The sequence below is a fragment of the Calonectris borealis genome, chromosome Z (assembly GCF_964195595.1).
Source record: "Calonectris borealis chromosome Z, bCalBor7.hap1.2, whole genome shotgun sequence".
Lineage (NCBI taxonomy): Eukaryota > Metazoa > Chordata > Aves > Procellariiformes > Procellariidae > Calonectris > Calonectris borealis.
In genome coordinates, this window is record NC_134352.1 from 77,395,302 (window position 1) to 77,421,734 (window position 26,433).

At 40.1% G+C, this 26,433-nt stretch overlaps 1 protein-coding gene across 9 annotated transcripts in view; it reads left to right on the forward strand.

Moving 5' to 3' along the window:
• The first annotated feature begins 6,271 nt into the window (after positions 1 to 6,271).
• LOC142075699 (ubiquitin-associated protein 2-like) overlaps positions 6,272 to 26,433 on the forward strand; it is a 168,269-nt gene continuing 148,107 nt past the window's right edge. For 2 of the 9 annotated variants that reach the window (XM_075137467.1, XM_075137468.1), the window contains exons 1-6: positions 6,287 to 7,809; positions 8,328 to 8,467; positions 12,866 to 12,943; positions 14,530 to 14,640; positions 18,553 to 18,706; positions 20,460 to 20,537. In XM_075137467.1, coding sequence (XP_074993568.1) covers positions 7,803 to 7,809; positions 8,328 to 8,467; positions 12,866 to 12,943; positions 14,530 to 14,640; positions 18,553 to 18,706; positions 20,460 to 20,537 — 568 coding nt within the window. In that variant the 5' untranslated portion in view covers positions 6,287 to 7,802. Of the gene's footprint in view, positions 7,810 to 8,327; positions 8,468 to 8,666; positions 8,808 to 12,865; positions 12,944 to 14,529; positions 14,641 to 18,552; positions 18,707 to 20,459; positions 20,538 to 26,433 lie in introns of all 9 variants that reach the window. The other 7 variants (XM_075137462.1, XM_075137463.1, XM_075137469.1 and 4 more) reach the window with 7 other exon arrangements.

Below are 26,433 nucleotides of genomic sequence, written 5' to 3' on the forward strand. Positions count from 1 at the left end.
GGGTTCTACCTGCACTATGGATTGAACTTTGAATGAATATACAACCAGGTCCCAAATGGGAACTAAAACTCTAGTCACGGGTTTTTGTCCCAAAGCCTGCTCAGCCATCCTCCACTTGTGTGTGACTTCAGGAAGGCTGTGTTAGTTCTGTCTGCAGAGGGTAATGATTCTCAACCCTGAAAAACCTGCTAGTTCAGTTTTTTCCTCAGCTGCAATAAACCTTTCCTTTTGTGAAGTACTAGTTAATGTTTTTTACAAGCCTCCTAGTTAATGCAGTGTATAATTCAATCTGAGTAGTTGTTGCAGGGGGTGACTAGGCTGTAGTTTTGCTAGCTGCTGCTTTGTTGGAAGTTGTAGACACTGTAGTGTACTTTCGCTGTACTCAGGAAACCTTAGGAGGGAAAACACCGAGGGCTTTACCTTTTCTGGTTTTCGTCGTTGATTGTTCCATTTTTTGGGGGGGACAAACCCAGAGAAACGGGTATGAAGAGGAGATTTGCAATACTGATGGTTCTTCACTGAATGTAGCAGTGATGGAATGAACAGCGAGTATACTGTGTATTGACTTGGCTAGTATTTTCTTTTATTTCCTTAGGGTAGAAGATAAGAGAGCAGAGGACTCAGAAATTGAGGTGTTCCTTTCCCACTGCAGCAAGAGGACGTAGTGTGTGCATGGCTGTGCAAGCACCAGGAGCCACCTTTGAGCCACCGGGGTCTCCATGTGCTTCCTAACTCGAGATACTGAGTCAGTTGACAGTTCAGGGCAGCATAAGGTGTGGTCAGTGATGGGAATGCATTATCTCTTTTACTTTGGAAGCTTCTAGAGAGGGTTCGCATCAGAAAAGTCTTTTCTATGACAGAGGGCAAGAAATTAGGTCCTTCCATCAAAGATGACAGGAACATGTATTTAATTTTTCCTTCAGGTCTTAGAATATCAGGACAAGCCAGAGCTTTTCTTAAAATATTCCTCAGCAGAGAAACATATTTCAAAAGTTGAGATTCAACAAGGCCAAGTGCCGAGTCCTGCACTTCGGTCACAACAACCCCAGGCAACGCTACAGGCTTGGGGAAGAGTGGCTGGAAAGCTGCCCGGAGGAAAAGGACCTGGGGGTGCTGGTTGACAGCCGGCTGAACATGAGCCGGCAGTGTGCTCAGGTGGCCAAGAAGGCCAACGGCATCCTGGCCTGTATCAGAAATAGTGTGGCCAGCAGGAGCAGGGCAGTGATCGTGCCCCTGTACTGGGCACTGGGAGGCCGCACCTCGAATCCTGTGTTCGGTTTTGGGCCCCTCACTACAAGAAGGACATGGAGGTGCTGGAGCATGTCCAGAGAAGGGCAACGAAGCTGGTGAAGGGCCTGGAGCACAAGTCTTATGAGGAGCGGCTGAGGGAACTGTTTAGGCTGGAGAAGAGGAGGCTGAGAGGAGACCTTATCGCGCTCTGCAACTACCTGAAAGGAGGTTGTAGCGTGGTGGGTGTTGGTCTCTTCTCCCAAGTAACTAGCGATAGGACGAGAGGAAATGGCCTCAAGTTGCGCCAAGGGAGGTTTAGATTGGACATTAGGAGAAATTTCTTTACTGAAAGAGTGGTCAGGCCTTGGAACAGGCTGCTGGGGGAAGGGGTTGAATCACCATCCCTGGGGGTATTTAAAAGATGTGTAGATGAGGCGCTTAGGGACATGGTTTAGTGGGCATGGTGTGTTGGGTTGATGGTTGGACTTGATGCTCTTGGAGGTCTTTTCCAACCTTAATGATTCTATGATTCTATGCTGTTGCTCCTTCCTCACAGGATCCTCATGATTGCCGCTTCTCAAAGAGAATTCCTATTTTCTATGTATTATATTTCTATGTGGACCAGTGCAGCCTTTTCTTTTTTTTTTTGTCCATGGCAACAACTGTGGTTTGGTCTGCATTATGGTCTGGAAAGATCCTGTAGTTCTGATAGTTCTGAGACTGGTGCTTAGATAGAAAATAACATGCAGTTAGTCTAACGGTGTCTCTGTTACTTAAAGTTTCATTACAGTCAATGGTAAGTGCTGGTAACTAGTGCATCTTGTAGGTCTTTGCAAACATGGGGCTTATAATTAGTTAGGACAGGGAGCAGGACTTTATTCTTTCTGCATGTGGAAGTCCAGCCGTTGCTATCTAAAATGATGTTCTTGCAGAAAGGCAGCAAAAGATGAGAATAGTGACTTTGTACATACTGATGTCTGAAACATAAGGTCAAGCCCTCTGAATCCTCTAGGACATTCACAGCCTTTTGATTGTCCAGAATCACTCAGGAGTGTTGTCTTCTGACAGCAACAGAGCTGGGTGGGTTTTGCTAGCCAGGTTTTTAGCAGTCTGAAGATTGCCTTGGTTGTGTGAAAGATGTAGCCCTAGGTGGAAGTCAGTTAGGCTTCTCTGATTTTGGTGCAATTGTCTGACTCTTTTTTTGTTTTGTTTTGTTTAATACTGGTGAAAGTTGAATTTGGGGAAATTTGGATTCCTCCTTCAGAAATTTCTGTGTGAATAAGGGCACTTGTTGCCTCTAAAGTTTGAATATTGATAAAGAAATGATGAGTGCAAGTCCACTGGATGTTTATTGGGTGTAGTTGGCAGATTTTGATTAAAGCTAGGATAATCAGTATATATTAAAATGTAAAACATGTCTGTTAGGCAGAGACACTGGGATAATAGCAAAGATAGATATTGTAAGATTAGAAGAATTTTTTAAAATAATGTTAATGATATTACTTAAATTTCATGATTGAAACCTGCTCTACTAGTGGAAAACATGCACTGTTCAGTCCCCCTTCCACATCATGCTTTTGAGGGGGGCTCTGGATACGTGGCCGGCCTTTGCCTAACTCCAGTCTTTTGAAAATGAACACTTCTTTCTCTTCCAAAACAATGCTGTCTTTTCTTTTATTTGTAAGACCTATTTGTATATTTCTTTGTCTTCCTTTGTATAACATTTGCTTAGGAATACCAAGCATTGAAATATACTTTTTTTTTTGGTGGTAGTGAGAAATTATTGATTTCTGTAGGTTGGGGTGTATTCTTAGCCAATTATAGGTTGACTTGGCAGAATAATAATTTCAACTAACAACTCAGTGGGTTTTAAGAAAGGTGGGTAAGAGTATTCACTTGTTTATTCCGTACGCTTTGCTAACACAACTGGAAGTGTATATGTTAGTTTATATGTTTGTGCTGGTACTCTGGTCACTCCCAGCAATCCTCTTTTCTTGGTAAAACGTGAGAGCATACAAATAATACAATTTCTTTTTCCTGTGGTGTTCTGCCAGTGATGCAGGTCTACTCCTGGCCATCAATATTCTTCCTATTTACTGTAGAAGACCGTAAGATGAGACATGAATCCTCCCAGGATCCATAAGCTCAGGTTCAGTATTGTTGGCTTGGGGCAGTACAGACACTGAGTAATCAGCACTGCTCCTGAGGAACATCTGACTCTTGCAAACTCTTTTCCCCTTTCAAGCAGTAATAAAGGAGATTCTTTAGACAACAGGACTTGAGGGAAATGCATTGCATCGATGCTTTGCAGACATAATTTTTTTCCTTTGCTCTTTTTCCTCATGCTCATGTCATGCTACTGCTGTAGCAGTAGAATCTGGAGTCATTGTACATGTACCGTAGTCATGCCATCATGAGGCAGTGTCCTGCAGCCTTCTCCCCGCCCTGTCATTGTGAGAAATCTGTGACTGAGTAGCTTTGTGATTCGAGTATAAAAAAGCAATCACACTTTTAAGGTATTCATAGAGATTTCTGCACAGTGTTCTTTATCACAGCTCCTTGTCCAGAGAGTCAAGAAAATAACTTTCTTGAGACTGCCTCAGGAAAATAATTGAAACTGCAGATGTTTTGTTCAGCTGATGGAAGTGAATATTTAACTTCAGAAGGATTCTTGAAAGTCAGGTGGTATTGCAGTGCGTGGTCTGTCCCTGGAAGTTCAGCAACAGATTTGCTGTGTCTTGTGGGGCTTGCCACCCTGTCAAGTCAATTTGTATTTTGTATATCTGTAACTTTTCTGACTTCTTTGAGTCTAAAAGGGCTAGATTTCTTGCCGAAGGAAAGTTGAACAAAAGATCAAAGAAAGCATTATGATAGCTTTAAAAACCTGCTTTTTGTGTTGATATGCGTTCAGTTACTCTTTGATTCTTTGCCTTCCTCTTCTAAAATCCAGAGCAAAAACCCAACTAAATGTGTTGAATAAGACTTACGGTATGGAGACTTTGAGAGGGGGTGGGATTTGGTGTTTTTAGGAAAAAAAGTTGGGTGTTGAGATACCAATGCTTAAGTACCACTTTTGGAAACTAGAATAGTTGTTGCCATTCCATCACCAGTCTGGTGACAGCTTATTATACAATACTATATCTGCTGTTGTAGTGTAGGTCCTTGGGCTAAACTCGATACGCAGACAGAAAGACTAAAACAAACAAAACTTGAGATTTGGGATGATTTTCCTCTTAAATGCCTCTGTTGCTTCCGATTTTTAAGTCTATTTGTTTTATGAGGAAGTGCTGAAATTCGAATTCCTTAGTGCTTGAGAACCTAAACATACTTGAAGTTGAACAATTTTCTTAACTACTGATCAAGGGAGTTTTTTGTTTGTTTTTAAAGTAGAAGCAAAGACAGCCTTCCTCTGGAGGTACTAGATTACATCAGTGAAAAAAAGGTTTACAGCAGTCTTGTGCTTCTTTTTTTTATTGTCATGAAAAAAGTATGACCACCTTCTTTACAGAACAGTTTTGGGGAGTCCAGTCTCTTAAATGCTTTCTCCTCCTTTTTTGCTAGTGCTATGGGGGTCTGTTTCATTTAATGTGTATCTATTTCTTCAAAATACAGCTGTTTTGGCTGCTTACTAGAGTTGCAATGTGTCTACAAGGTCAAGTATTAACTGCTGATGAGGGACTTTTGCACTGAGCCAGACCCTGGCATGGAAACTGAAACATCTGCTTGTCTGAATATTTTTTTGATCTTTATTAAACAGATTTTAATTAAGAGTTGTCTTCCTCCCAGTCTCAAATCTTCTTTCCTCATTTGATCTGTAGTTAAAAGTTCATCAGTTTGTGATATCCTCCTTATTGCTATGACAACAGCATGCCAAACAGACTTTAATATGAGGAATTGGAGAGAATAGAAGCTGCTTTGCAGGCAAGGAAATGTTCTTGTTCAGCCCCATCTTATTAATTAATAATATCTCACTTAACGCTCAAAATTATAGTCACTATGTAGTCACTATGGTAATTTGAAGGCAGTGGCTATCTGCCTCCCTTCTGCCTGCTGCTTTGATACTCTAAAGAGTAGGTGTAGTAGGGTGTGAAGCCTCAGCCCGGTGCGGTGAAGGCGTGCCTGTGCCACGGAGGTGCGATGTTTCCCTGGCCAGTGCACCGTCAGCGGTGGAGCAGAGCCCTTCAGCTGCTCCTCATGTGTGCTGGGGCTGGGCTGGTTGCTGTCTCCGGGCACTGCCTGTAGATAGTGAGAGCCAATTAAGGGGAAATAAAATAGCTTTATTTTGAAAGCTCTCATTATATCAAGCTGCCAATTGTGTTTTTAAGAAGACTGGATTGTGTCTGAAATGGACTATAACATGTCCGTGTTGGTTTGATGGGGAAGTGCAAGTCCATACTGTGGCCAGGAAGAGGCTGTCTCCTTCACTGGTTTTCTGCTTTGGACCTGTTGCCAAATTGCGCTGCTCATGGGCTGCGTGGTCAGCAAGATGACGATCTTTAAAGATCCCGTTATACTGTTCAGGTTGTTTGGCTCTGTTCCCACCAGCAGGCTGATCTTGCTGTGCCGCTTCATCCCTCAGGAGTGTTTCAAACATTTGTGTGCCTGCCTTTTTCCTTAAAGTATCCTTTCATTCTGAAAAAAACCCATGGCTTAAACAGCTGTGGGACAGAGACACTGTAAAATACACATTAGGAGAGGGAGAAAAGGCACAATCCTCTTCAGGTACCATAGGTTGCTTGGCTATCAGAAGTGTAGGCTATAGTTCAGCATGTGCTTTACAAATAAACGGAAAACTCTCTGTTTTAACGTCTGTGTACTGCTGTAATGTCCAAAACATGGATTGCGATATTTTGAATAGCTTTGGTGAAATTAGAGAAAATAGCATTGAAATGTATGTCAGAATTCCTAGGTACCAGAATCTGTGTAAACATGGTGTTAATTCAGAAATTATGAACAAATTGAGACCCAAAGGAGTTATAATTTCTCAACGTATCTTAAATCACAGTGGGCTAATTCCAGACAGTTGTATTTGAAACTATTATTTTGTCTTTTAGAGAGGTTAGTGCTTTCTGTAATGTTCTCTGTTCAAGGCTTTTTTCATTGCTCAGTGTGCTATGTTCAAATCATGATGAGCTGACCGACACTTAAGAAAAAAAAACCCAACCCAGGGTCATTATTAGTCTATATAAATGTAAGTTTTCGGATGTTGGCAGTCCAGTCAGCAAGGCTTATAAAGCAGATTTTAACACAAAGAGCAAAAGTAATTTCTACTGCAAACTCAACTGGAGACTGTCCATAACGTGTTTAAAATGTCAGTGGACAGCCACAACCAGATAGTCAGTGATAAGTGTTGAACTTGCTATTCAGAGCGTCTCCATGTCTACTTAATATTTTGTTTTCCATAGAACATGTTGTCACAAGCTTGAGTAACCTCTGTTCTGACTGTATCTGGCTTTTAGGGTGTCAAGTGTAGTGCTCTGAAGGCCTGGGTGTTCTGGGGCTTAGAAGACAACAAAGTTAGACTACCTTAAGAGACTGGGAGACAGATTGGCTTTGGTGGATATATTCATAAAGCTGGAGAAACACAGTGTTCCAGTTCAGCTCGTACTACAGTCAGTTCCTGGTAAAGGCAGGCCTTTTCTTGTTAAATATGTAAGAGTTCATGGAAATACACTTTCTCCTCAGACTTTATTGAGTGCTTTAACTAGCACATAAAGAAACTCAATGTTGGGGTTCAATTTTGGCCAACAAAAATGTATTTCTAAAGTGAAGAAGAGATTTAGATAATAATGGTGTTAATTGTCTTTTTGATTCTGGATGAGGCTCCTGAGCATTGTAAATCGATGTTTAAACTGAAGCATTTCATTGCAAATTTAATTGTTGAGTACCCATTACTTGTGAATGCTAGTGAGCAGTTGGGTATTGAACACATCCTTGTCCATGCAATCACAGCAGTTTGCTCAGTTTTCATCTGAGCATTATGGTGCATTGAACTCGGTGCTAGCCAGCTTGCACTAAAGCTGCTGCCCTGACAAGTGGCGTGCTGAGGCATGTTCATACATTGGGGCTGCAGTAAAACTGCTTTGCTGCTTGTTTGCACATCTCCTCCTGCCCAGGTGCACCACTTGCAGGTTGTCCTTAGTTCCCTAAATTTGCAGTTTTACTTCCCAGTGTCATGGGGACAGAAACCACGCAGTTGAACGTGACCATTCTGCTCAGTTGAGAGATCTGTTTCCAGTTATCATAGCTACTATAAACCATGTAGTCATCAATTAGCCTTGTGTTAGATGCTGTACAAACACAGGGGGAATAATAAATTTCTTTTTTCAAAGTAACTTTAATGCTAGAGGATGAATGAGAATGAAAGATGACTGCCACAAACGGGATAGCAGTGCTGTGTGGCGGGGGTTTGGGTTTTCTTTTGGGTTTCTTTGTTGCCATACAACAAAAGTATGTTTAAAGCAGGGTAATAGAGTTTTGTAAATAATTTCTGTAAATATGAGGGAGAACAAAACAAAAATACTGGCTACAGAGGCTGGATTTAAAGGCAAGCATCATCATTTCTCTTATAAATGAGAAGTGAGTAGACTGGGCGTTGGCCACGACCTCCGTATATGTGCAGGAAAGCAGTTTGATGATAGGGAAGAGAGGAACTGCCTAGTTTGTGAATGTGATTTTTGCGTTACCGTTCTGAGTGGGTATGAGAGTGGTTAAATTCCAGGCATCAAAACAACACATCAGGTATTACAGAAATGTAAGGAGTGATACAGCTGGAGCTGGAATTTCAGCAAAGTAGCAGATAGAAAAGTCTGTATGTTTAAATAATTGGAACAAGCTGTGAGATTTAGATGTCGTCTGGAAGTACAGATCTAGACAGATCATAATCAGCTGACAAAAATGCTTTTTATCCACTGCATTTCCCCCTTTACTGTAAAGACTGCGATAAATCCAATAATAGTGTATTAAAGCTGCTTTCTCAGGAGTCTTGTATAGAGTTCGTGGTAAAGGCAGGAAGAGTTCAAGCTACTTTGTATATTATCTGGGTATTCAATTGTACCCTGCCTTAACTCATGCTCTTTTTTTTTTTTTTCTTTCAGATTTTCTATTTTGTACATACATTGTTTTGTATATACTGTATATGATGACTTCGGTGGGCAGTGAACGTACCCGGGGCACTCGGGACAAAACGCAAATTTCAACCACACAGCCAACACAACCACAGAAACAAGTAGTACAGGTACGTGCTACTGTATAATCTTCTTTGAGTTGAAAGTGAGCATGTAATGAGATACATTTCTTCCCGAAGTCAGTAAAAACTGAGAAAAGATGGGGGGAAAAACTATGGTCTACTTTGGAAGGGTATGTTTGATATCTCACTTTAATTGCTCAGTAATCCAGCACAACATTAAGTTGTTCCTGTATTCTTGCCTCTAAAGGAGCTTTGTGTTCTTCAGCAACGTTTCCCATCAGTGAGGAATTCTAACCTATGCCTGTGTCAGGATTTCTGTCCGGTGACCTCAGTGTCCTCAGATCTCAGCTCTTCCATATGCCAGCCTCATGATGCTAGAAGATTTCTGGTCGGTAGAGGAATTTGGGTGGGTGGGAAAAGCTTCATTAGAGGCATGCTGTGTTCTACAGCATGATTCAGCATATCCGCAAGTCACAAAATCCCAAAATTCTTGTGCAATGTCCTCACAAAGTGAAATGAAGATGGTCGTCCGTTAGCAGACTAAAATTATTTTGAGTATCTGCAAGAATGAAATTAAGCTCTTACCCCATTGTCTTGACTCTCAGCAGCAGAGTAGTTGTGTGCTTCTCTGGGTTACAGAGAGTGCAAAATGTCTCTGCCCCTGGCAACTCATTATTCTCCTGTCAGGTACTTCTCAAAATTGGACCCAATTCAAGAATTGCCTCAGTTCTCTGCTGGCAGAAAGTGCATCAATCTAGAGGTGCTCCCTTGGGAAATTGTGTCTTTTATTGTTTTCTAGACTGATCTTTAACATGGAGGGGCTCTTGTTCTGTTTTGTACAGTATTAATTAAGTGAGCTCAAGCCCTTATCATCTCCTTGCGATGCAGCACTTTGCGTAGTGGTGATTCATGCTAATGTGTGGATTTAGAAAGCGACTTTCAACAGATGAAGTTGAATTTGTTTTTGTTTTATAACAAGTAAGGCTGAAGGAGTGTAGCGAGCAGATTGACAGAAGCGGTGGTTTCCCCTTTTTTGACATTTGCAAGACATCTGAGGAGTACTCTGCCCAGTTTTGGGTTCCCTGGCACAAGACAGACATTGGCAGATGGGAGCAAGTCCAGCGAAAAGCTGTGAAGATGGCTGAGAGGCTGGAGCACAGGATGAATGAGGAGTGGCTCAGGGAATTGGATTTGTTCAGCCCTAAGGTGGCAAGGCGAGGTCGTATCTTCGATTCAGATACCTCATGAAAGGGTATAGAAAAGGTAAGGCCAGACTCTTCTCAGAGAAGCAATGGCACAAGTTGGAACACTGGAAATTCCAGCTGTTAAAAGGAAAAAAATTGTTTACCGTGAGCATGGTCATGGATTAGAGAGGTTGTGGGATCTCGTGTCTGGCCCCAAGCGGCTCCTCTGATGGGACATGCTCTCAGGGAGAGGTTGCACGGAGTATCACTGGAGGACCTTTCCAACCTATGTGATTCATTGATTTTTAGCATGAAGTCTTACAGACCTTTTTCTGCATCTTGTCCACTTACTCAACTTCTTACATAATAATTACAACTACCAGAAAGGAGGTTGTAGTGAGGTGGGTGTCGGTCTCTTCTCCCAAGTAACGAGCAATAGGACAAGAGGAAATGGCCTCAAGTTGCGCCAAGGGAGGTTTAGGTTGGACATTAGGAGAAATTTCTTTACTGAAAGAGTGGTCAGGCCTTGGAACAGGCTGCCCAGGGAAGGGGTTGAATCACCATCCCTGGGGGTATTTAAAAGACGTGTAGATGAGGCCCTTAGGGACATGGTGTAGTGAGCATGGTGGTGTTGAGTTGATGGTTGGACTCGATGATCTTAGAGCTCTTTTCCGACCTTAATGATTCTATGATTCTATATTGATTTGGTCAATTCAGTGGAAAAGATGGTCATTTAATATACAGCAATTATGTTTTAGTGCACCATATTTTTTTATTGTTTAGATATCAGATGGACCTTCCTGCTTAGTCAGGCTTTACAGATCAACAGAAATGTGTGGGATTTTACTGTTTGATCACCACTGATTCATTTTTCTGAATGTAGAATAATGTTGCTTTCCCAAATGGAGATTTCATTGTCATAATACCACATTGATCATCATTTAAGTTGTTTAAGAAATTACATTGCAGTTCTTTCGCATTGCTTCTGGATAATAAATATACCATTTTATTATATGATCTGGGCCTATTACTGTCACTTAATTTTGTGTTTTGCACACTTCTGTTTTCTGGTAGTTGGAAGTTGTTAGTTAAAAATTTCCTTCACTCTATTATGCCGCAAAGATAATATATCTTGTAAGGTTGAGTAAAGTTTTAGCTGTCTTAAGATGCTACTATTTTCTTAGTCACAATTAAAACTTAGTTATACGCTTTTGTAAGATACTGCAATGTTACTTGTAACAATGGTGCCTTAAAAATAAGAAAGAACCAGTCACTGGGGAAAAAACCAAAACTTTTTGTGACAATAATTTGGTGTTTGTGTAGTAAACACATCTTGTGGGTATTTATTGTTCTTTTTTTCTTCTGAATCTTCAATTCCATCTGGGTGTAATCCACTGGCATAAATATTAGCAATATGGCACCTACTTGTTTTTCTAAGATCTCTGCTTCCACAGGAAAACTGAAAATACCGTCACACTTTTGATATTGTTAGAAATATCAAAATAGACAATATTTTTGTCTTCTAATGCAGACTTGAAAAAAAGTTGGTTGACGGAAAAAATGAATTTTAATGGCTTCCTGTTTCTGGTTGAATATGCCACCATGTCTCTGCAGAAATTACATTGTCTGAATGTTTTTACTGTGGATATCTTTAAAGAAAATCTATTCACTAGCTTAAAAGTTGCAGTGGGCCTGAGGAGGCTGAAGTCAGAGCGAGAAGCTGGATCAACAAGGCTTAATTCCTGAAACCATCAGACCTTTTATTTTTACTCTCTGCTGAGCTCTCAGCAGACCCCAAAAAAGAGCTCCTTCGCACAGAGCACCACACTGACCAGGAGGCTTTCATGGAGGGGTGGCACCAGGGCTGGCACAGGGAATTCCAGAGCAGGCTCTCCTCTGTGTTACCGACTGACGTATGAAGATGTCAGCATGACACTTTGAAAATGTGAAGTAGCACAGAGTACTTAACTCCGTTACAAATGCTAATTGTCTTGGAACGTCGCCTCTTGAGCCCAGCAAATGTCGCTTCCCTCAAGGAACTGGGACAGCTGCAGTAACTTCTCAGAAAATAAGCAGCTGGTGGTGTACGGTGGAGTAATTTTTAGACTCTTCTCAGCGTTTGCACTTAGCGACCTCCTCTAGAGCTTGTATTTGTGGTAAACTCCAAAAGTGAAGCAGTTTGAGGCTGATTAAGTCTGAACTCGTGAGGCATAGAATTTCATGTGGGTATCCTGTGAAGTGGGACTTCGAAAGGTGAGATTCAATCAGCTGCCCAGATGAATTCTTTCTGTCAAGAATTTCAGTGGATGAGGCGGTCCCCTTCCCAATGAAGAAGTCTTCTGCAGCACATCAACACGCATTTCAGATCCTGGCTCTCTTCAGTATCAGCCTTCTCTAGCATGAGATGGAAGCCTCTTCTGTTTGAACAGAAATCAAATTAACTCTATGCTACATGATCCTGGACTTATCTTTGCTATTTTCATGGGAGTGCAGTTCAAGTAGACTGCAAATGCCACACTATGAAGAGTGGCCTGGATGATGCAACGTTAGTGTTCTTGAGTTGCGTTCTCTCTGGGGCAGCCGTAGCCTATTTGGATTTATGGCACTTTACTGCATCCATTCATTTTAGTCTTTCAGCTTCTGGAGAAATTGCCAGCATGGATTTGTCATCCAGAAACATTACAGAAGCACCAAATATTTCATAAATAGCAAGATCCTGTAGCAGTTTTCAGAGACCTTTATATTTGCTTATAAAGAAAATAAGTGCAGCTGTTCACGGGCAAAATCTTGACGCATGACTCGGTCTCTTTTTAAGTGCTCATAAAACTACAGAGTCAGGTGGTTGTTGGGAGAGTCATGGAAGGTGATGTGAGCAGGAATCGTCAGAGATGTGGTTAATGTAGAAATACTGTTGCCAGTTTGTTGCGATAAAACTCTAACTCTGGAATGGTAGATACTAAATCAAAGTAAAAATATCAAAGCGTAGGCTTCTGTGGTAAATTCTGTTTTATTATATGGTTGTCTTGTCTATGTGGTGGCCTTCAACTGTGGTTCAAACACATTAGAACGTGTTGAAATTGCTTCTTTTTAACTATAAGAGGGGCATAGAGGAGATGTTAATCCCTTCCCCATAGTACCTCTGTGCTTGTTGTGTATGTTCTTTTTGAGAATCTGGAGAAAAAAATATAATGACACTAGGAGATACTTTTAAAAAATATATTGTTACCTTTTGTGTACTTTATTGCATGTTTGCATTTTTCAGGCAACAGCAGAACAGATTCGCCTTGCTCAGATGATCTACGATAAGAACGACGCAGATTTTGAAGATAAAGTGAAACAAGTATGTTTCTTATGGTACAGAGTTTTTATGCCCTGCAATAAGGTGCTCCCAAGCTGGCTTACATTTTGGAGCTAGAGCGTCTGTTTCTCATTTAGATGAAACCTTTTTCAGAAGGACGTAAGTTTAACTAGGAAAAGGTGCTCTTATTGCACTGTAAAGTCTGTTTACAAGAAATTGTGTGGTAATATAGCTCTGGCTGTATAGTTACACCAGTGCATTTTCCTTTGTAGATAAGCCTTTAAGCCAAAACTCATCTGTGCTGATGTCTCCTCCAGACTGTATCTCTCTAGTATGGTCCTGATGCTTAATGATCGTCAGAATAAAGAGTGCATTCAGCTTGTCCACATGTACATGCACATGGGAAAAATATGTCACCTGTGTAAACTGAGTTTGCAAATATCTTGGCTGTTTTTCAGGAAAAGTAAAAATCTAATCATAGCTTAAAGGTGAATTGAAGTGTTATTTAAAAAAAAAATAATTTGACTTCCCAGTTCTGTGTATGCATTAAAATGATAGAATTACACTGTGAAAATGAAATCTCACACCATTTCCTCTACCGTGCTGAGTTTCAGGTGTAGTTGCTCGAGCTTCCATTACCCAATTATAGCTGAGACCGTTAATTTGAGCAGTACTGAGAATCTGGGTCCCTGTTCTGCTGTGGGTATTGGTGATTTTGTCCTAGTGAACACATCACAACTCATGAAGAACCTAGTACACCCAGAAGGAGAGAACAATTAGCGTGAATGCATTAATGCAGCAGAGGAGCAGACTTATTGATTTCTTTTCCTTTGTAAAACCTCCTCCAGAAGTGACGTCTTGTACTTCCTGAAGCCAAAGGACCCTCATCAATAGTGCCTGTAGCTCTGCTGGTGGGAAGGATAAGAATTAAGTTCTGCATAGGAAATCTCCAATATTTTACATTGTGCATACGTATTTCTAGCTCATGTAGGTTTTTTTCTTTGAGTGAAGTTGCTGGATGTGTCCCATGATAGACTGTGTTTATTTCCATCCCACACTCCCCAGGATGTGCACCGCAACTCCACGGAGCATAATTCAGTACCAGGTCTCCTTAAGCAGCCATCACTTATGCCTTTTGTGTGGCCATATGCTGAAATGGATCGAGGGGGTGGATCTGGCTGAAAAATAACCTTTTTCTTAGTCTGGATGTTTTTCCAGACGGATCTGTTCTCTGCCATGTCTTACCTTACGTCCTCACACAGGGGGATAAAGAGAGGGATGTTTGATGGGGAGGGAGAGAGGATGATACTGGAGCTGTCCTGGTCTTTTACATCTTTACCCTCATATACTGCTGTCTCTGGGGTGACAGCATTTGCTGCAAGCATAAAGGGAAGAAAAAAAAAAGGTGTGAGAATGGTTTCTGATTACCCTTTAACTGGTGTTTCATCCTGTCTCTAGTCTGAATCCCTAGCAGATCTGTAAAATGCCTGTAAGATACCTTTATTTAGGATTTTAGTTTGCTTTGACAGAGTAGCTATGCACTTTCTTGAAATCTGTGATGGTACTAACTCTTTATTTTCTTATGATGATAATTTAGATATTTTAACATGTCTGACTTTTACTGCCAGCTTATGGAAGTGACGGGGAAAAACCAGGATGAGTGCATAGTGGCACTACATGATTGTAATGGGGACGTGAACAGAGCAATCAATATACTGCTGGAAGGAAGTTCAGACACGGTAAGATTTTACTTTCATACTAAACCGCTTTTTCTGTTTGTTGCATCTTTCTACTTCTGAGAAGTTATGGGAAAGTCATATTTCGGAACTTTCCATTTCCATGTCTCCATTCAAATTCTTTTGAAGGAAATGGAGACTGGGGCAGCTTCTCTACTGTGTGCATACCTTAGAGTAGGCTGAACCTTGAAAATGTTGTGGATGTTCAGCTGGTCTCTTGCAGAATCCTCTGACTTTCATTTACATGCAGCAGCTTTAACTCTGCAGCAGAACTCAGTGCTCTGTCAAACATGGGCCTGGTTTTTTTGCTGCAATGTTTATAGTTACTCTGCAGCACCTCCACAACCCTGAGACCTGAGTCTAAGTGTTTGCCACAAAGGCCAATCTTCATAAACCTAAAGGGCAGGCAGATATTTTAAGTCATGAAACTTCTATGGGTGTGCATTGGCAGTATTGAAGTTGGAGGTTTCCACATCTGAAAATTACATTGACAATGCTACTAATGGCAGAAGAGGATACAGCAAGTAGTTGCTCCTTTGCATGTGTTGCTTATTTGCATGACTTTATTGAAAAACAGAAAGAGGAGACTAAACAATGTGTATATAACAACAAATAATGTCGCTTATAATGTTGCATGGAGCAATTTTTTATCGTAAGAGATATCAGGAAAATATGTCTTGCTGCGGTTGAAGTTTTTGCTGGAGGCACTTCTTACAGTTTATTCGAGGCAGTAAGCTAGATTCCAATTCATCTAAATAGGGAAAGAAACCTGAACTTCCTTTCTTAATGCTGAACATACAGTATTTCCTGTGATTTGTCAGGATGTGTATTCTGGCTTATTGTTAACGAGGAAACTCACCCCCCACACACACCCTAAATCTAGGACACATACCGTTCTGACTGACGGGACTTTCTTTTCTATCCCCTTTTCATTTATAAGAGTTGAGGTCATCTAAAACACAGAAATATGTAACACTGAGCAAGCTGGCAACTTGGGAGTAGAAGAGAGCATCTCGCCTTGATTAAATCTGTCTTGGTAATGTGCTGGTTTTGTGTTCTCTTGTACTTCGCGTATTTGCCATTTTCTAGTTGAAAGTAGTTTTCTGGTTGATAGAGAATGTTAAATGCTTTCTTTCTTTAGCAAATTGTTGTAAGTGATCATGACATGGAAGAAACTTTCTGAACTCATTTATCAATTAGAAGCAACATATATATATGTTCTACTCTTTTGACAAGTCCCTCTGAACCCACTGCTCTCTGTAGACAGAGTGCAACTCAAAAACAAATACAGAGAACTTAAAGGGCTCAAGGAGGAAGGAGTATTAATTGAAGGGTGTAAAGAAATTTATTATTCTTTATGGAAGTTCGTGGGCCTCCAACTTGAAGGGTTTGTTTTAAGGCCTTTATACTACAGAACAGTTTAACCATGGATTTCATGTAAAGCTGGAAGCAGAGGTACTACTAGTTCTGAATGCAGATTCCCAAATCTCTTTTTCTAGTTTTGCTCTGCTTTGATGCACTAGAAGTTTTTTTTTTTTAACCTCATTTGGAAGAAGATGTGTCTATCCAATTTGAGGAGTTAGAAGAGCAAGGAGTGATAGCTAGAATGTCTATTTATAATTTCTTTGGTACTCTGCCAGTTTTGCCTTTTCCTTTTTTTTTTTGTTTGTTTGTTTAATGCTGTCATCTTTAAGGCTTTATGCTGTGTGGCTTAGTCTTTATGAAGACTTTTCACTTGCAACAGTTGTGACAGTCTGGCTTTGGATAGATAGAGGCTTGTGGATGAGAGTAGAGAAGAGCATGTTTCTTTGCCCAAGACTTCTATTCATTTAACTTTCTACAGGCGTAAGATCCATTTTATGCCCAACCATGTTTTACTTCCTAAACCTTTGAAGATAGAACAAAGGGGACCTTTCAGATTATTCTTCTTTCCATCTAAGATCAAGCCAGCGAAAAGGCTTCTGTTACATATTTTCAAAGGTTAGGCCCACAACTGTCATTTGGGTTGCCTCAGGCATCGCCAGCTGAAATTGTAATCAGTTATCTCCCTTACAAAAACAGGCAGCTTCGATAGTCTCTGATGGATTCCCATGCCCAGAGGTAGCACCATCCTCTATCTTAAAGGACATGCCCAACTTCTTAAGGCTTTCCTCAGAATTATATTGTGGGAAAGCATGAATCTGATGCTTTCATAGTCGTCCTTTTACTGATCCTTCCCAAGTCATGTAAAACCTTACTAAGGAGAGGCTGCTTCGTCTTAAGCTTTGCATGATCATCCAGTTTTGGGTATTTCTTAAAATGGTCAAAGATTTTTTGGCACTATGCCCATCAGTGAAATAGTAGTGCATTCTGAACTATATAGACGTGGTTCTTCAGTTGTCAGTTATTTTTTCTCATGTGAAGTGTCTCTCAAGCTCTAGGGGTGCTTTAGCGTGCAGTGCAGTTACACAGGCTACGGCAGGCAAAGCCATATGACAGTTGCTGGAGGAAACAGTTTTCTGTTGCACAAATAACATGGTGTTGCTCAAACGTGTAGTTTTATACTTCCACGCTGTCTGCGCTTCACCTAAGTTGGCTTACGGTGGTGTAGTCTTCTATACTGGAGATGAAATTGAAAAGTGATTTCAACCTTCTTTCTCACCTGTACCGTGTCAAAAAATGAGAGAGTAATCATTTTCTTAGTACTTATTCCCTCAAAGGAGACACTAAAACATTGAGTTTATACTTGTAAACTGCTTTGTCACCTGCTTTCTCAATGGCATTAATTTTCTCAATTCTAGCCAGCTTGGACTAGCTGGTCATTGCCTACCTCGTGAGGGCTTCTGGGTTGCTATTGTCTGAATTGAGAAGAGATAGGACAAGACCTAAAAGCACTGATAGCCAACCTTTTGTGTTTGATGTAGGTGCCTGTCAGAGGTCATGGCTTTAGTGCTTCACAGTTGATGCACCTTATTTGCATGCGCAAATTGTCTGCTTAAATACCTTACCTAGACTATAAACTCCTAGAGATGGGGACATGTATGTAAACCTATCTGCCATTTTAGTGGTTTGCAAATAATACCTTTCTTCTTCTTTGCTTTGCAACTATGGCTCAATAGAGTAACTGTGGAATTGCATAATATATGAGGTGCTGTGCTATTCTTAGCAAGTGTTTTAGTCATTTTATTTTCAACTCCTACAGATACTCCTATAGAGCCGATATGATCCCTGAATTTATTTTAAAGATGGAGTTTAATATTAAAGCTGAAGCCTGATGTTTGGACCTTGGTCCCTTGTCTTTTTAGACATACTTTTTCCTGTATTTTGCTGTGTGTGATGAGCTGTAGCTGTTAAGAGTGGATGGTCTGGCTTATCATAGCCCCAGTTTTCCCAAGTTGTTCTGCCATTCTGACTCTTGGTGCTTGAATTCTAGTATGTCTGGATAATGGTTTTTCTTTTTTCTCCCCCGCCCCCCCCCCAGGCCACGTACTTATTCTCATCAGTCTCTTGTTCAATGATGCTTATAAGCATTTTTTTATTTCCTTGGGAGAAAAAGATAGCTCTGTGCATGCTCCCTTGCCAGATTTATGGAGGTAGTTGAGAGGGAAGCTGTTGTTTTCTTTGCAGATTTTCTGCATTGTGGTCGTATCTAGGTTTCCTTGAACTAGTAAAAGTCCATTATAGCCAGAAATATTTGGGATTCTCACATTCCATATGACAATCCAACTTCTAAAACTTGTTTCTTTCTCATCTCTTCCCAAACATACAGACTGTGTTTCCATTTGTATTAGTGTAGTTTGCAAGGTATTACATATGTGATGTTACCCAAATACCTGGTTTTTTTCTATGAACTGGAGAGGTGTGAGGTGGAAGTATGCATTGAGAGCTGTCTCTTCCTTTTTGACTTTTGTATCTAATTCTGTTCTACCCAAATAGACTTCTTGGGAGACTGTAGGGGGAAAGAAGAAAAGCCTTGGAAAGGAAAGTTCAGAAAACAAAGAGAACAGAGAAAAACGAGGGGACAGAGAAGTGAGTCGTGGACGGGGAAGTTCGAACAGACGGGGAAGAGGAGGCAGCCGTGGCCGAGAGTGTACGTATAGGGGTTCATTTTTAAAGATTCAGACACTTTTCTTGCAGCTGAAACTGGCTGAGTTAAAAGCGAATGCTTTATGGAGTAAAGTCTGTCCGAGCTATAGCTCAGCGCTGAAGGGATCATAACTTGTTTGTGCGACAGGTATGCTTGATCTGTCTACGTGACTTGGTTTTGGGATGGTCTGTGCTTGTTCAGAGACACTCGGTTTAATTTAAATTTCTGTCGTTTGTGATTAATTGATCTTGTACAAATTGCTGTTCTTTATATAAGTTTTAGAATTGACTTTTTGTAAGACTACTTGAGAGCAAGTATGTTGCTGCACAGCTGAGATGCTTTTTTGTTTCTTTTAATGAAAAAATTATCCAGCTTTGACTCTATCTCCTTTTATGAGTGGGAGAATCTGAAGATGTTCTCATCTTCTGATAAGGGGAATGAAGAGACTGGGATCATTATTAATCTCTAAGGTATATTACTTACATAAGCCAATCAGCAGTGAGTTTCTACAACAGAGAAAATTCTTTGTGAGTTGAAACATGTAAAAATTTGCTACAGCTTATACAGGTGCAATAATACATTGTACAAAAGCAAACTAATGTTTCCAAGTTAGGTAGAATCACATTAGATCACTGTTGGATACACGTTGCTTTTTTCCTTTAAGTTTTATCAGCAGTATCAAAGCCGTATACATTGCCTGTAAGGACCATACACAACACGGATAGATGAGCAGAGAAATGAAAACAAATGTTCAGCTTTTCATTTAAAAGCAGGAAAAATATTTACAATATTAGCCAACTCTTCTAATTCATTATTGGAATATATTCAAATATTGTGCCAATGGAGACATTGTGAATCTGTAGACAACAGTAACGTCAAGATAGGAAAAATATTAATAAAACTTGCAGCTATGCTTAGAAAAAATGGAAATTGGATCCATCAAAATGAAAGTGAGGGGCAGAATTTTTGCCAGAGCCAGGTGCTGCTTGTCTTTTTTTGTAAACTGGAGTTAAAGTTTTTTGGGATGTTTACCAAATCTTGATATTCTCTTCCCAGCTAGATGTCCAAGCATTAATGATTTTGTCACTGCCATTAAGAGAAGTTGTGCAGTAAAAAAATTTCAGCAGTGCTTGAAGTGGCGTCATTTTTTTTTTTCTTCAAGGAGCCAGCCATCTTTCACAGTACCTCCTCAGTAGTTCTCCACAAAATAGTTAAGTTGCAGTGCTTTTCTAATGCTTCACCTTCACCCAGGCATCATCCCTCTGATTTAAATACAGAGGAGAGTTCTTTTAAGTTTCCCTGGTTGTACAGGGATGTGGTATGGGCAGGCAGGAGAAGAGTTCATGTTCTTGGTTATTCCTTATTCTTTCACTGTTGCTACCCAGCACGTTATCAAGGCATCACAGTATGAGGCAGCTGTATTTCCTACCTTGTTAAAGAGGTGAGGCCGTAATTGATTTAATAGTGTAGGCTGCAAAACACTGCATTTTTTTCTTTTCTCCTCCCTGCTCCCCCCAGAAGTGTGTCTACTGAGGGACATTTCCCACTTATTAGATATTTTTCTTCCTAATTGTCCAGTGCAAAGTAAACATAACTTGCTTGTAGCTAGACTCCCAAAGAAGAGGGGTGACTGAGATCTGTTGACCAGCCCACTTTAAAATCTTGCCTTTTCTTTTGGGGTTCAGGTTAAGCAGATGGCTATATTGTCTCATGTATGAGTCTCTAAAGCTTCTCTTAAGCTGTCCTCTCTCCACAGTCAGAGCTGAAGAGAATGGAGTGGACAACAATCAAGGAGACAGGCCTTCAGACCGTGGGAAACGTGGCCGTGGGAGAGGTGAGATGGTGGCATTGGTGTGGGACTGACACTGATTTCATGTCCTGAAATGGAACTCTCCCATTTATTTCTTTAAACACTTCTTTTTAAGCATTTGTTGGTTATCCTTTGATTCTATAAGCGCTTCAGCCACCTTTAATTTAGGTACCTCCCCCTCCCTTACCCCTTGTCATGTCTTGGTCTCAGAACAACTTAAAAGAATTGACACAAATCACCTTTATGGTAATTTGCTGTGTAGCAAGCTGTGTGGTGTGCTCTGGCTGCGGAGAGCTGTTTTCCCAGATTGACTCACGCCAGCCTCCTGTGAGTGGGAGTGCACTGGGCTCCTCAGGATGTACCTTGGCAGCAGGAGAGTACAAGATTCCATCTGTAGGGCTCTCAGGGAGGGATTTGATGAGTACTTGTGCAGTTACTTTGGGGTGGATCTGATTGCCTTCTGTTTTTGGTAGCCGATCAGAGAAAATACAAGCCACCTTAAAGACTTTTTGGTAGGAGAAGGAATTTGGCATGGAAGAGTTGATGAGAACTGTGGAAAAAGAATACTGCGGAGTCTTAGGTACAACGTTGATCCTATCCAGTAGAACAGATAGGAAAGGTGTTGATAATGGATTTGATGTGGAATCAAGGGATGTGTAGTTGGTTTGGATTTTCACAGGTTGGAGTGGAAAGAGGCTTGTTTTTTCTTAGAGCAGAAGGAATGAAAATAAGTGCAGATTGTATGGGGAATGGGTATTAAATGAGTTAAATTGATAAACTGTACAGCAGAGCTAATGTATTTAATAAGTAAGGTCTAACTCACAAAAAATTCTGCCTTCAAAGGGCTCCCTTCTTTTTGGAATATCCAGTAGCGAGGCATTCAAAGACAGGCAACTTCATTGTCTCCAGATCTGCATCTTGAAGAAGTGGAAAGATGCAAAGACATATAGCTCCCAGAGGGTTGTGAGAATGACTCGATTGTGCAAGTGAATCAGCAAATACCAAATGGTGTGTGCAGAGAGGTAGTTTTGCAGGAGAGGGTGTGGTATAGTTCACAACTACAGTTTTTGGTACGTTAGCACTGTTAATAGATGGAATGTAAGTTTTTCAGTATTTGTTTTATAAAATAATCCTTTATATTCAAATTATATATATAAAGGTAGGGTTTTTTAAATTGTTGGGTGGAACTAGAGGTTAATTTCAAATGCGGTCTATTTTTTGCTTTGTAACCTTATGAACAATACACTGCTGCTGTTGTCAACACTGTAGCTCTCTAGATGAATATCATATGTCTCAAGCCAAAGCACTTAAGCATCAGATCAAGCGGACATATCTGACTGAAGAAATAGGAACAACTTCAACCAATTTCTGTTCACTGGCTTAGTGTACGTAGTATTACTGTATCTCTCTACCAAATACTTAGACTGTACATTCATGTGAGCAAAGTATCTTAATGAAGTGTTCTCAACTGTCTGTGATGAACCTGTTGAACGACTTCAGGATCATTATATTACAAGTGTGTGTATTCTGTGGCAGGAAATACCTAATTTAATTTTATAATGCAAGCCCTTGAAATCTGCAGGGAGTTGTATAAAGCTGTCTAATTCATTTCTCAGAATTTCAGGGATGCATGACCTTCTTTCTTTGGATATTAGTAGAAATAATTAAAAAAAGCTTCCTGCCATTTCATTCGGTAGTCTTTTTTTCATATACACAGAATAGTCAAATGTGGGATAAAATACTTCAGCTGAAAGTAAATAGATCGTTGGTAATCATCACAGAACCCTTTTTTAGATCTGTTTCATGCAGTGTGTGTGTGTAGGAATCTAGGCATTGGATACAAAACTAGGGGTCAGCTAATATCTGAGCAACACGCTGTCTCTATTTTAAGCTTTCTCAGGCTGGAGTTATCTTACTGGCTGCTTTCTAGGGGAAGATTTGTTGGGCCGTCCTATTACTGCTTCACTGTAGAACAACCTTATTTTAAGAAATGATGTGCACTGAAAATGGCAGAAATGGGATTGACACTGGGGTGATAATGTGCTGTTTACTGAGAGGGAAAAACCCTGATACTGAGTATTTCAGCTTTGGTGCTGTAGGCACTAGCTTTATTGTGCAGTAGATCTTCTGTTAATGACTGTGTGACATTCCTTGCAACTTTACAGGGTAGTAGGTGTACAGTGTACAAACACCACTCGTTGCTGGTATGCAGATCAGGGATTTGAAGTAGATACGCGTTACTGACTGATTAACAGAAAGCAAAAATGCATCACAGGATGGTGTTTCAGGACACATCTCAGCAGGAACTGCTCTGCCCTTAATTTTTGCTTGCTAAACTGAGGGTGTAAACTTTGGCTTGGAAAGGATTCAAGGAATTTCTTTTTTTAAGATGGCCTTCCCATCTTTTCAGAACTGAATTTCTTGAATGAGCTTAATTTAGATGTAAAAAATACTATAATGGTGATGAATAAGAATTGCATCAAAGTGATTATATTTGTGTGTCAGTATTGCAAGGATTTGTAACTGTCTGGAATGGAATCTTGTGAAAGAATTATGGAGGAAGGTGGTTGTGTCTTTAGGATTGTCAGCTCTAGAAACGATTCCTCTTTTTTGTTTTAATCTGCTGCAGTGTTATATACAAATGGACAAACTTTACAGGCACAATTTTCTTTTTTTATGCTGCTGTTTTTTACTGTTCTCACATCTTCAATTTTAAGTGCAGGTCTGGTTCTCCCACTATGCTCCACCCTGTGTTGAAAAGGATGCGGTAGAGCTATAAAAGGCTTTTGAAGGTACTGGGAAGACTGCATTTATGGGGTGCGAAGAACAAGCAGACTAGGACTTCTCCACCTGCGAAAGAGAGGGCTGAGTGGGTGTATGGTAGAGATCTGTAAAATTTCTGTGGAGAAGGTTCTGTGAGGGAATCAATTGATCACTCCAAGCAAGTATGCAAATGAGGGAATATTAAATGAAATCAGTAGGTTACAAGTTCAAAATGAACTTACAGAGGTGGTTCTTCATACATGTAGTTAACCTGAGGAGTTCCTTTCAATAAGATGTTGTGGGTGCTGAAAATTTACACGCAGAGAGACTTGACAATTTCATCCTAAAAAAGAATCACAGCAAGAAAAGGAAAAACCACTAAGGGTTTTGATGTATGTAAATTATCTTTAGCTAAGGAAGTCTGAGCCACAAATGGTTGAAGACCAGGAGAGTGTCCAGAGAAAGTGCACTGTGGTTTCAGTTCGTGTACTCTTCCTTAGATATCTAATTGACCATAGCTGATAATGGAATAGCAGGTAGATAAAGGTTTGGACTTGGTTCAGCATAGAAATTGTTACAGATTCATGTGTAGCAATTCTTCTGGTTTGCAAAGTGAAAATGGATATGTTGCTTTTACTTCTGTTCCTCTATTCTCTTCCTCTTCATTCTTGCAGAACAACATGAGCATGCCATAAATGTGGATGCTGACAGGGAATTTTCTTCTAGCAAAACAGAAATAAAAATGGAAGGGAAAAACATAATGTTTTAATTTTGGACATAAACAGAATGACAAGGAGCTTTTCAAACTCCTGTTTTTTTCTGCTGGCTGTATAAGAAAGCTTACCCTTTTTGAAAATATCTGACTATAGTCCAGCTTGTATTCTTGATCTTTTTTTTTTTAATGTTGTTTAGATAAGTAGTATGCTATCCTTGAAAAAATTGAGCTTCTGTAACCAGAATTGCATGTCTAAACATTTTCTTGTTTTAAAAGCTTAGCACAGTTGGCACAGGATATATTTTGGATTTCCTTTGCCAGAACTAGTAAGGATGTTGGTTTTTCTAAAACATGAACATAGAGCAGACCTTCTGGAGGTCACAATCTGAAGTCTGTTTAGTTTTGCTGTAGTTGGTTCTGCATTTGTTAAGAAGCTGTGTGTCATGTAAATTTTTTTTTTTGATTAACTAGAACTTAGCTTTAACAGAAGTTAATTATTTTCTTTTAAACATAAATTTAGAGTTGGAAGTTTTCTGCACGTGTTTTTAAAAATGATTACTAGAGTACATGCGGTGTATAAAACTAATCCAATGCTTCTAGTTTTATGATGACTGATAAGACAAAAGTGATCTGAATTATTAAATATAATTTGTTTGTTTTGGTAGCATGGAATACCTAGAATGCAAACTTTCTATACTTAGCCTCCTTATCTCTTCATAAGGCTTAAGCCTCTATCACCTTGGTGTCTGTGGGAGGATGGCTGGCTCTGCATTTCCAGAGCAGAGACCAGGGCTGTTCAGTTACTGTGTAGTCGGAGATAAGCACAAATCTAGGGTGTTGCCTGCTCTTCCAGTCTGCATTTCCTTTTCCTTTCAGCTGTTCTTAGACCTCTCTCTTAACCTTAAAGTGTCTTCATCTAGTTTAAACCTGTCAGTGTGAAAATCTGAGTTTTGAAATAAGACACCAGTGTTGCAGTGGAAGGATTTAGGTCTGCAAGCTCAGCTAACTCGATTTTCTACAGAATAGGCTATTAAGTTAATGGGATCCAAGCTGAGTGACTACACACTTTTCTCATGCTCCCACATAGTGTGCGTTTGTTTTGGGGGAAGAAACTTTGTGAATGAGATGAATGATTCTTTCCATGCATGGACAGTACCAGAGTGAAGACTTGATTGTGTGATTATGAGTGTTTTGAATTCCCAGTGGGTTTTAGTGGAAACAGAAAATCTCGCCATCTATCTGGGTATAAGTGTTAACTTACCTAGAATTCATTCCAGGAAAGAAAAATGTAAATTGAATAAGTGAACCTAGTCAACTGAGGGAGATGTGCTGGAGAGCAGGAAAAAAAGACCCAACAATACACAGTTGAACAGTTACAATGTTAAAGGAAACATGTTTTAAATAGTTCGTTCCTTTAAATGATGTTGGATAGGGGTAGTAGCAGGAATGTTGATCAGAATCAACTTTAAACGTAGTTCCCCAGTCCTGGTTTCCTGGAACAGAAATGAGTAAGCAATGCTGCCTTGATACTTTAGGCTGTTGTTTGTAGATCCAAGTGTAAAGGAATGTGAAGAAATGTTATGAGGGTTTATATGAGGCAGGCAGTAATTTTGTGCTTTGCCTGATGTCCGTCATTTGCTTTTGTGCTCCAGATGCTGATTGTAAGAAAATCTATTCCTTTAGACTCACTGGAAGATTTAATGAGCTACTGCCAAGTCACTTGTCCTCTTTTTGTGGGTAGATAAACATGTTGATGGAAGAATTGCTGATTGTGAATTGCGAAAGGAAAAAAAAATTTTTTTTAAACATTGACTGTTGCGATTTAAACCATATATACACATCTTTTTAGAGTAGTGTTAAAGCTATACTTTTTACGTTACAAGCATAAACTGGCATTACTGCTGGGAGGAATTGGTCCTGTCTGTCTCCTGGTGCATTTAAGCTGTATCAGAGGATTGATCTAAGTTTAAAACTAATCAAGCCAAAAAAGAAAAAAGGGGGCAGGCAGCATGGTAGTTGGGGACAACAGGTTTTTTTGGTGGCTTATGCTGGTGTAAAGGTGACTAGTTTTCTCGCATTTAACAAGCAAGGAACTGGTTTGGAGAGCTGATGCAAAAGTGGACTAATAATTTTGTTTTCTGATAGTGGTTTTGTGCTCACTCACTGGTACATGCAAAACTGTCAGAGCAGGAAAGAGAGCAGAGCTTTTGATCACTGGTGAGGAAGACCTCGGTTGTAGTAGTTCTGATTTAAATGGGTTTAAATTACTGTGGGATTGCATGCTTAGAATTTGGGCCCCTACCCTGAATTGCAGTGTGAAGCTCCATTTGCTCACTGACCTTTTAGTCACTGTTAAAAAGCATCAAAGTTTGCAAGTACCTGATGGGCATTCATAGTTGCTTCATGAGTAACTTCTCTGTGTTAGAAGACTGTGCCTTCTCA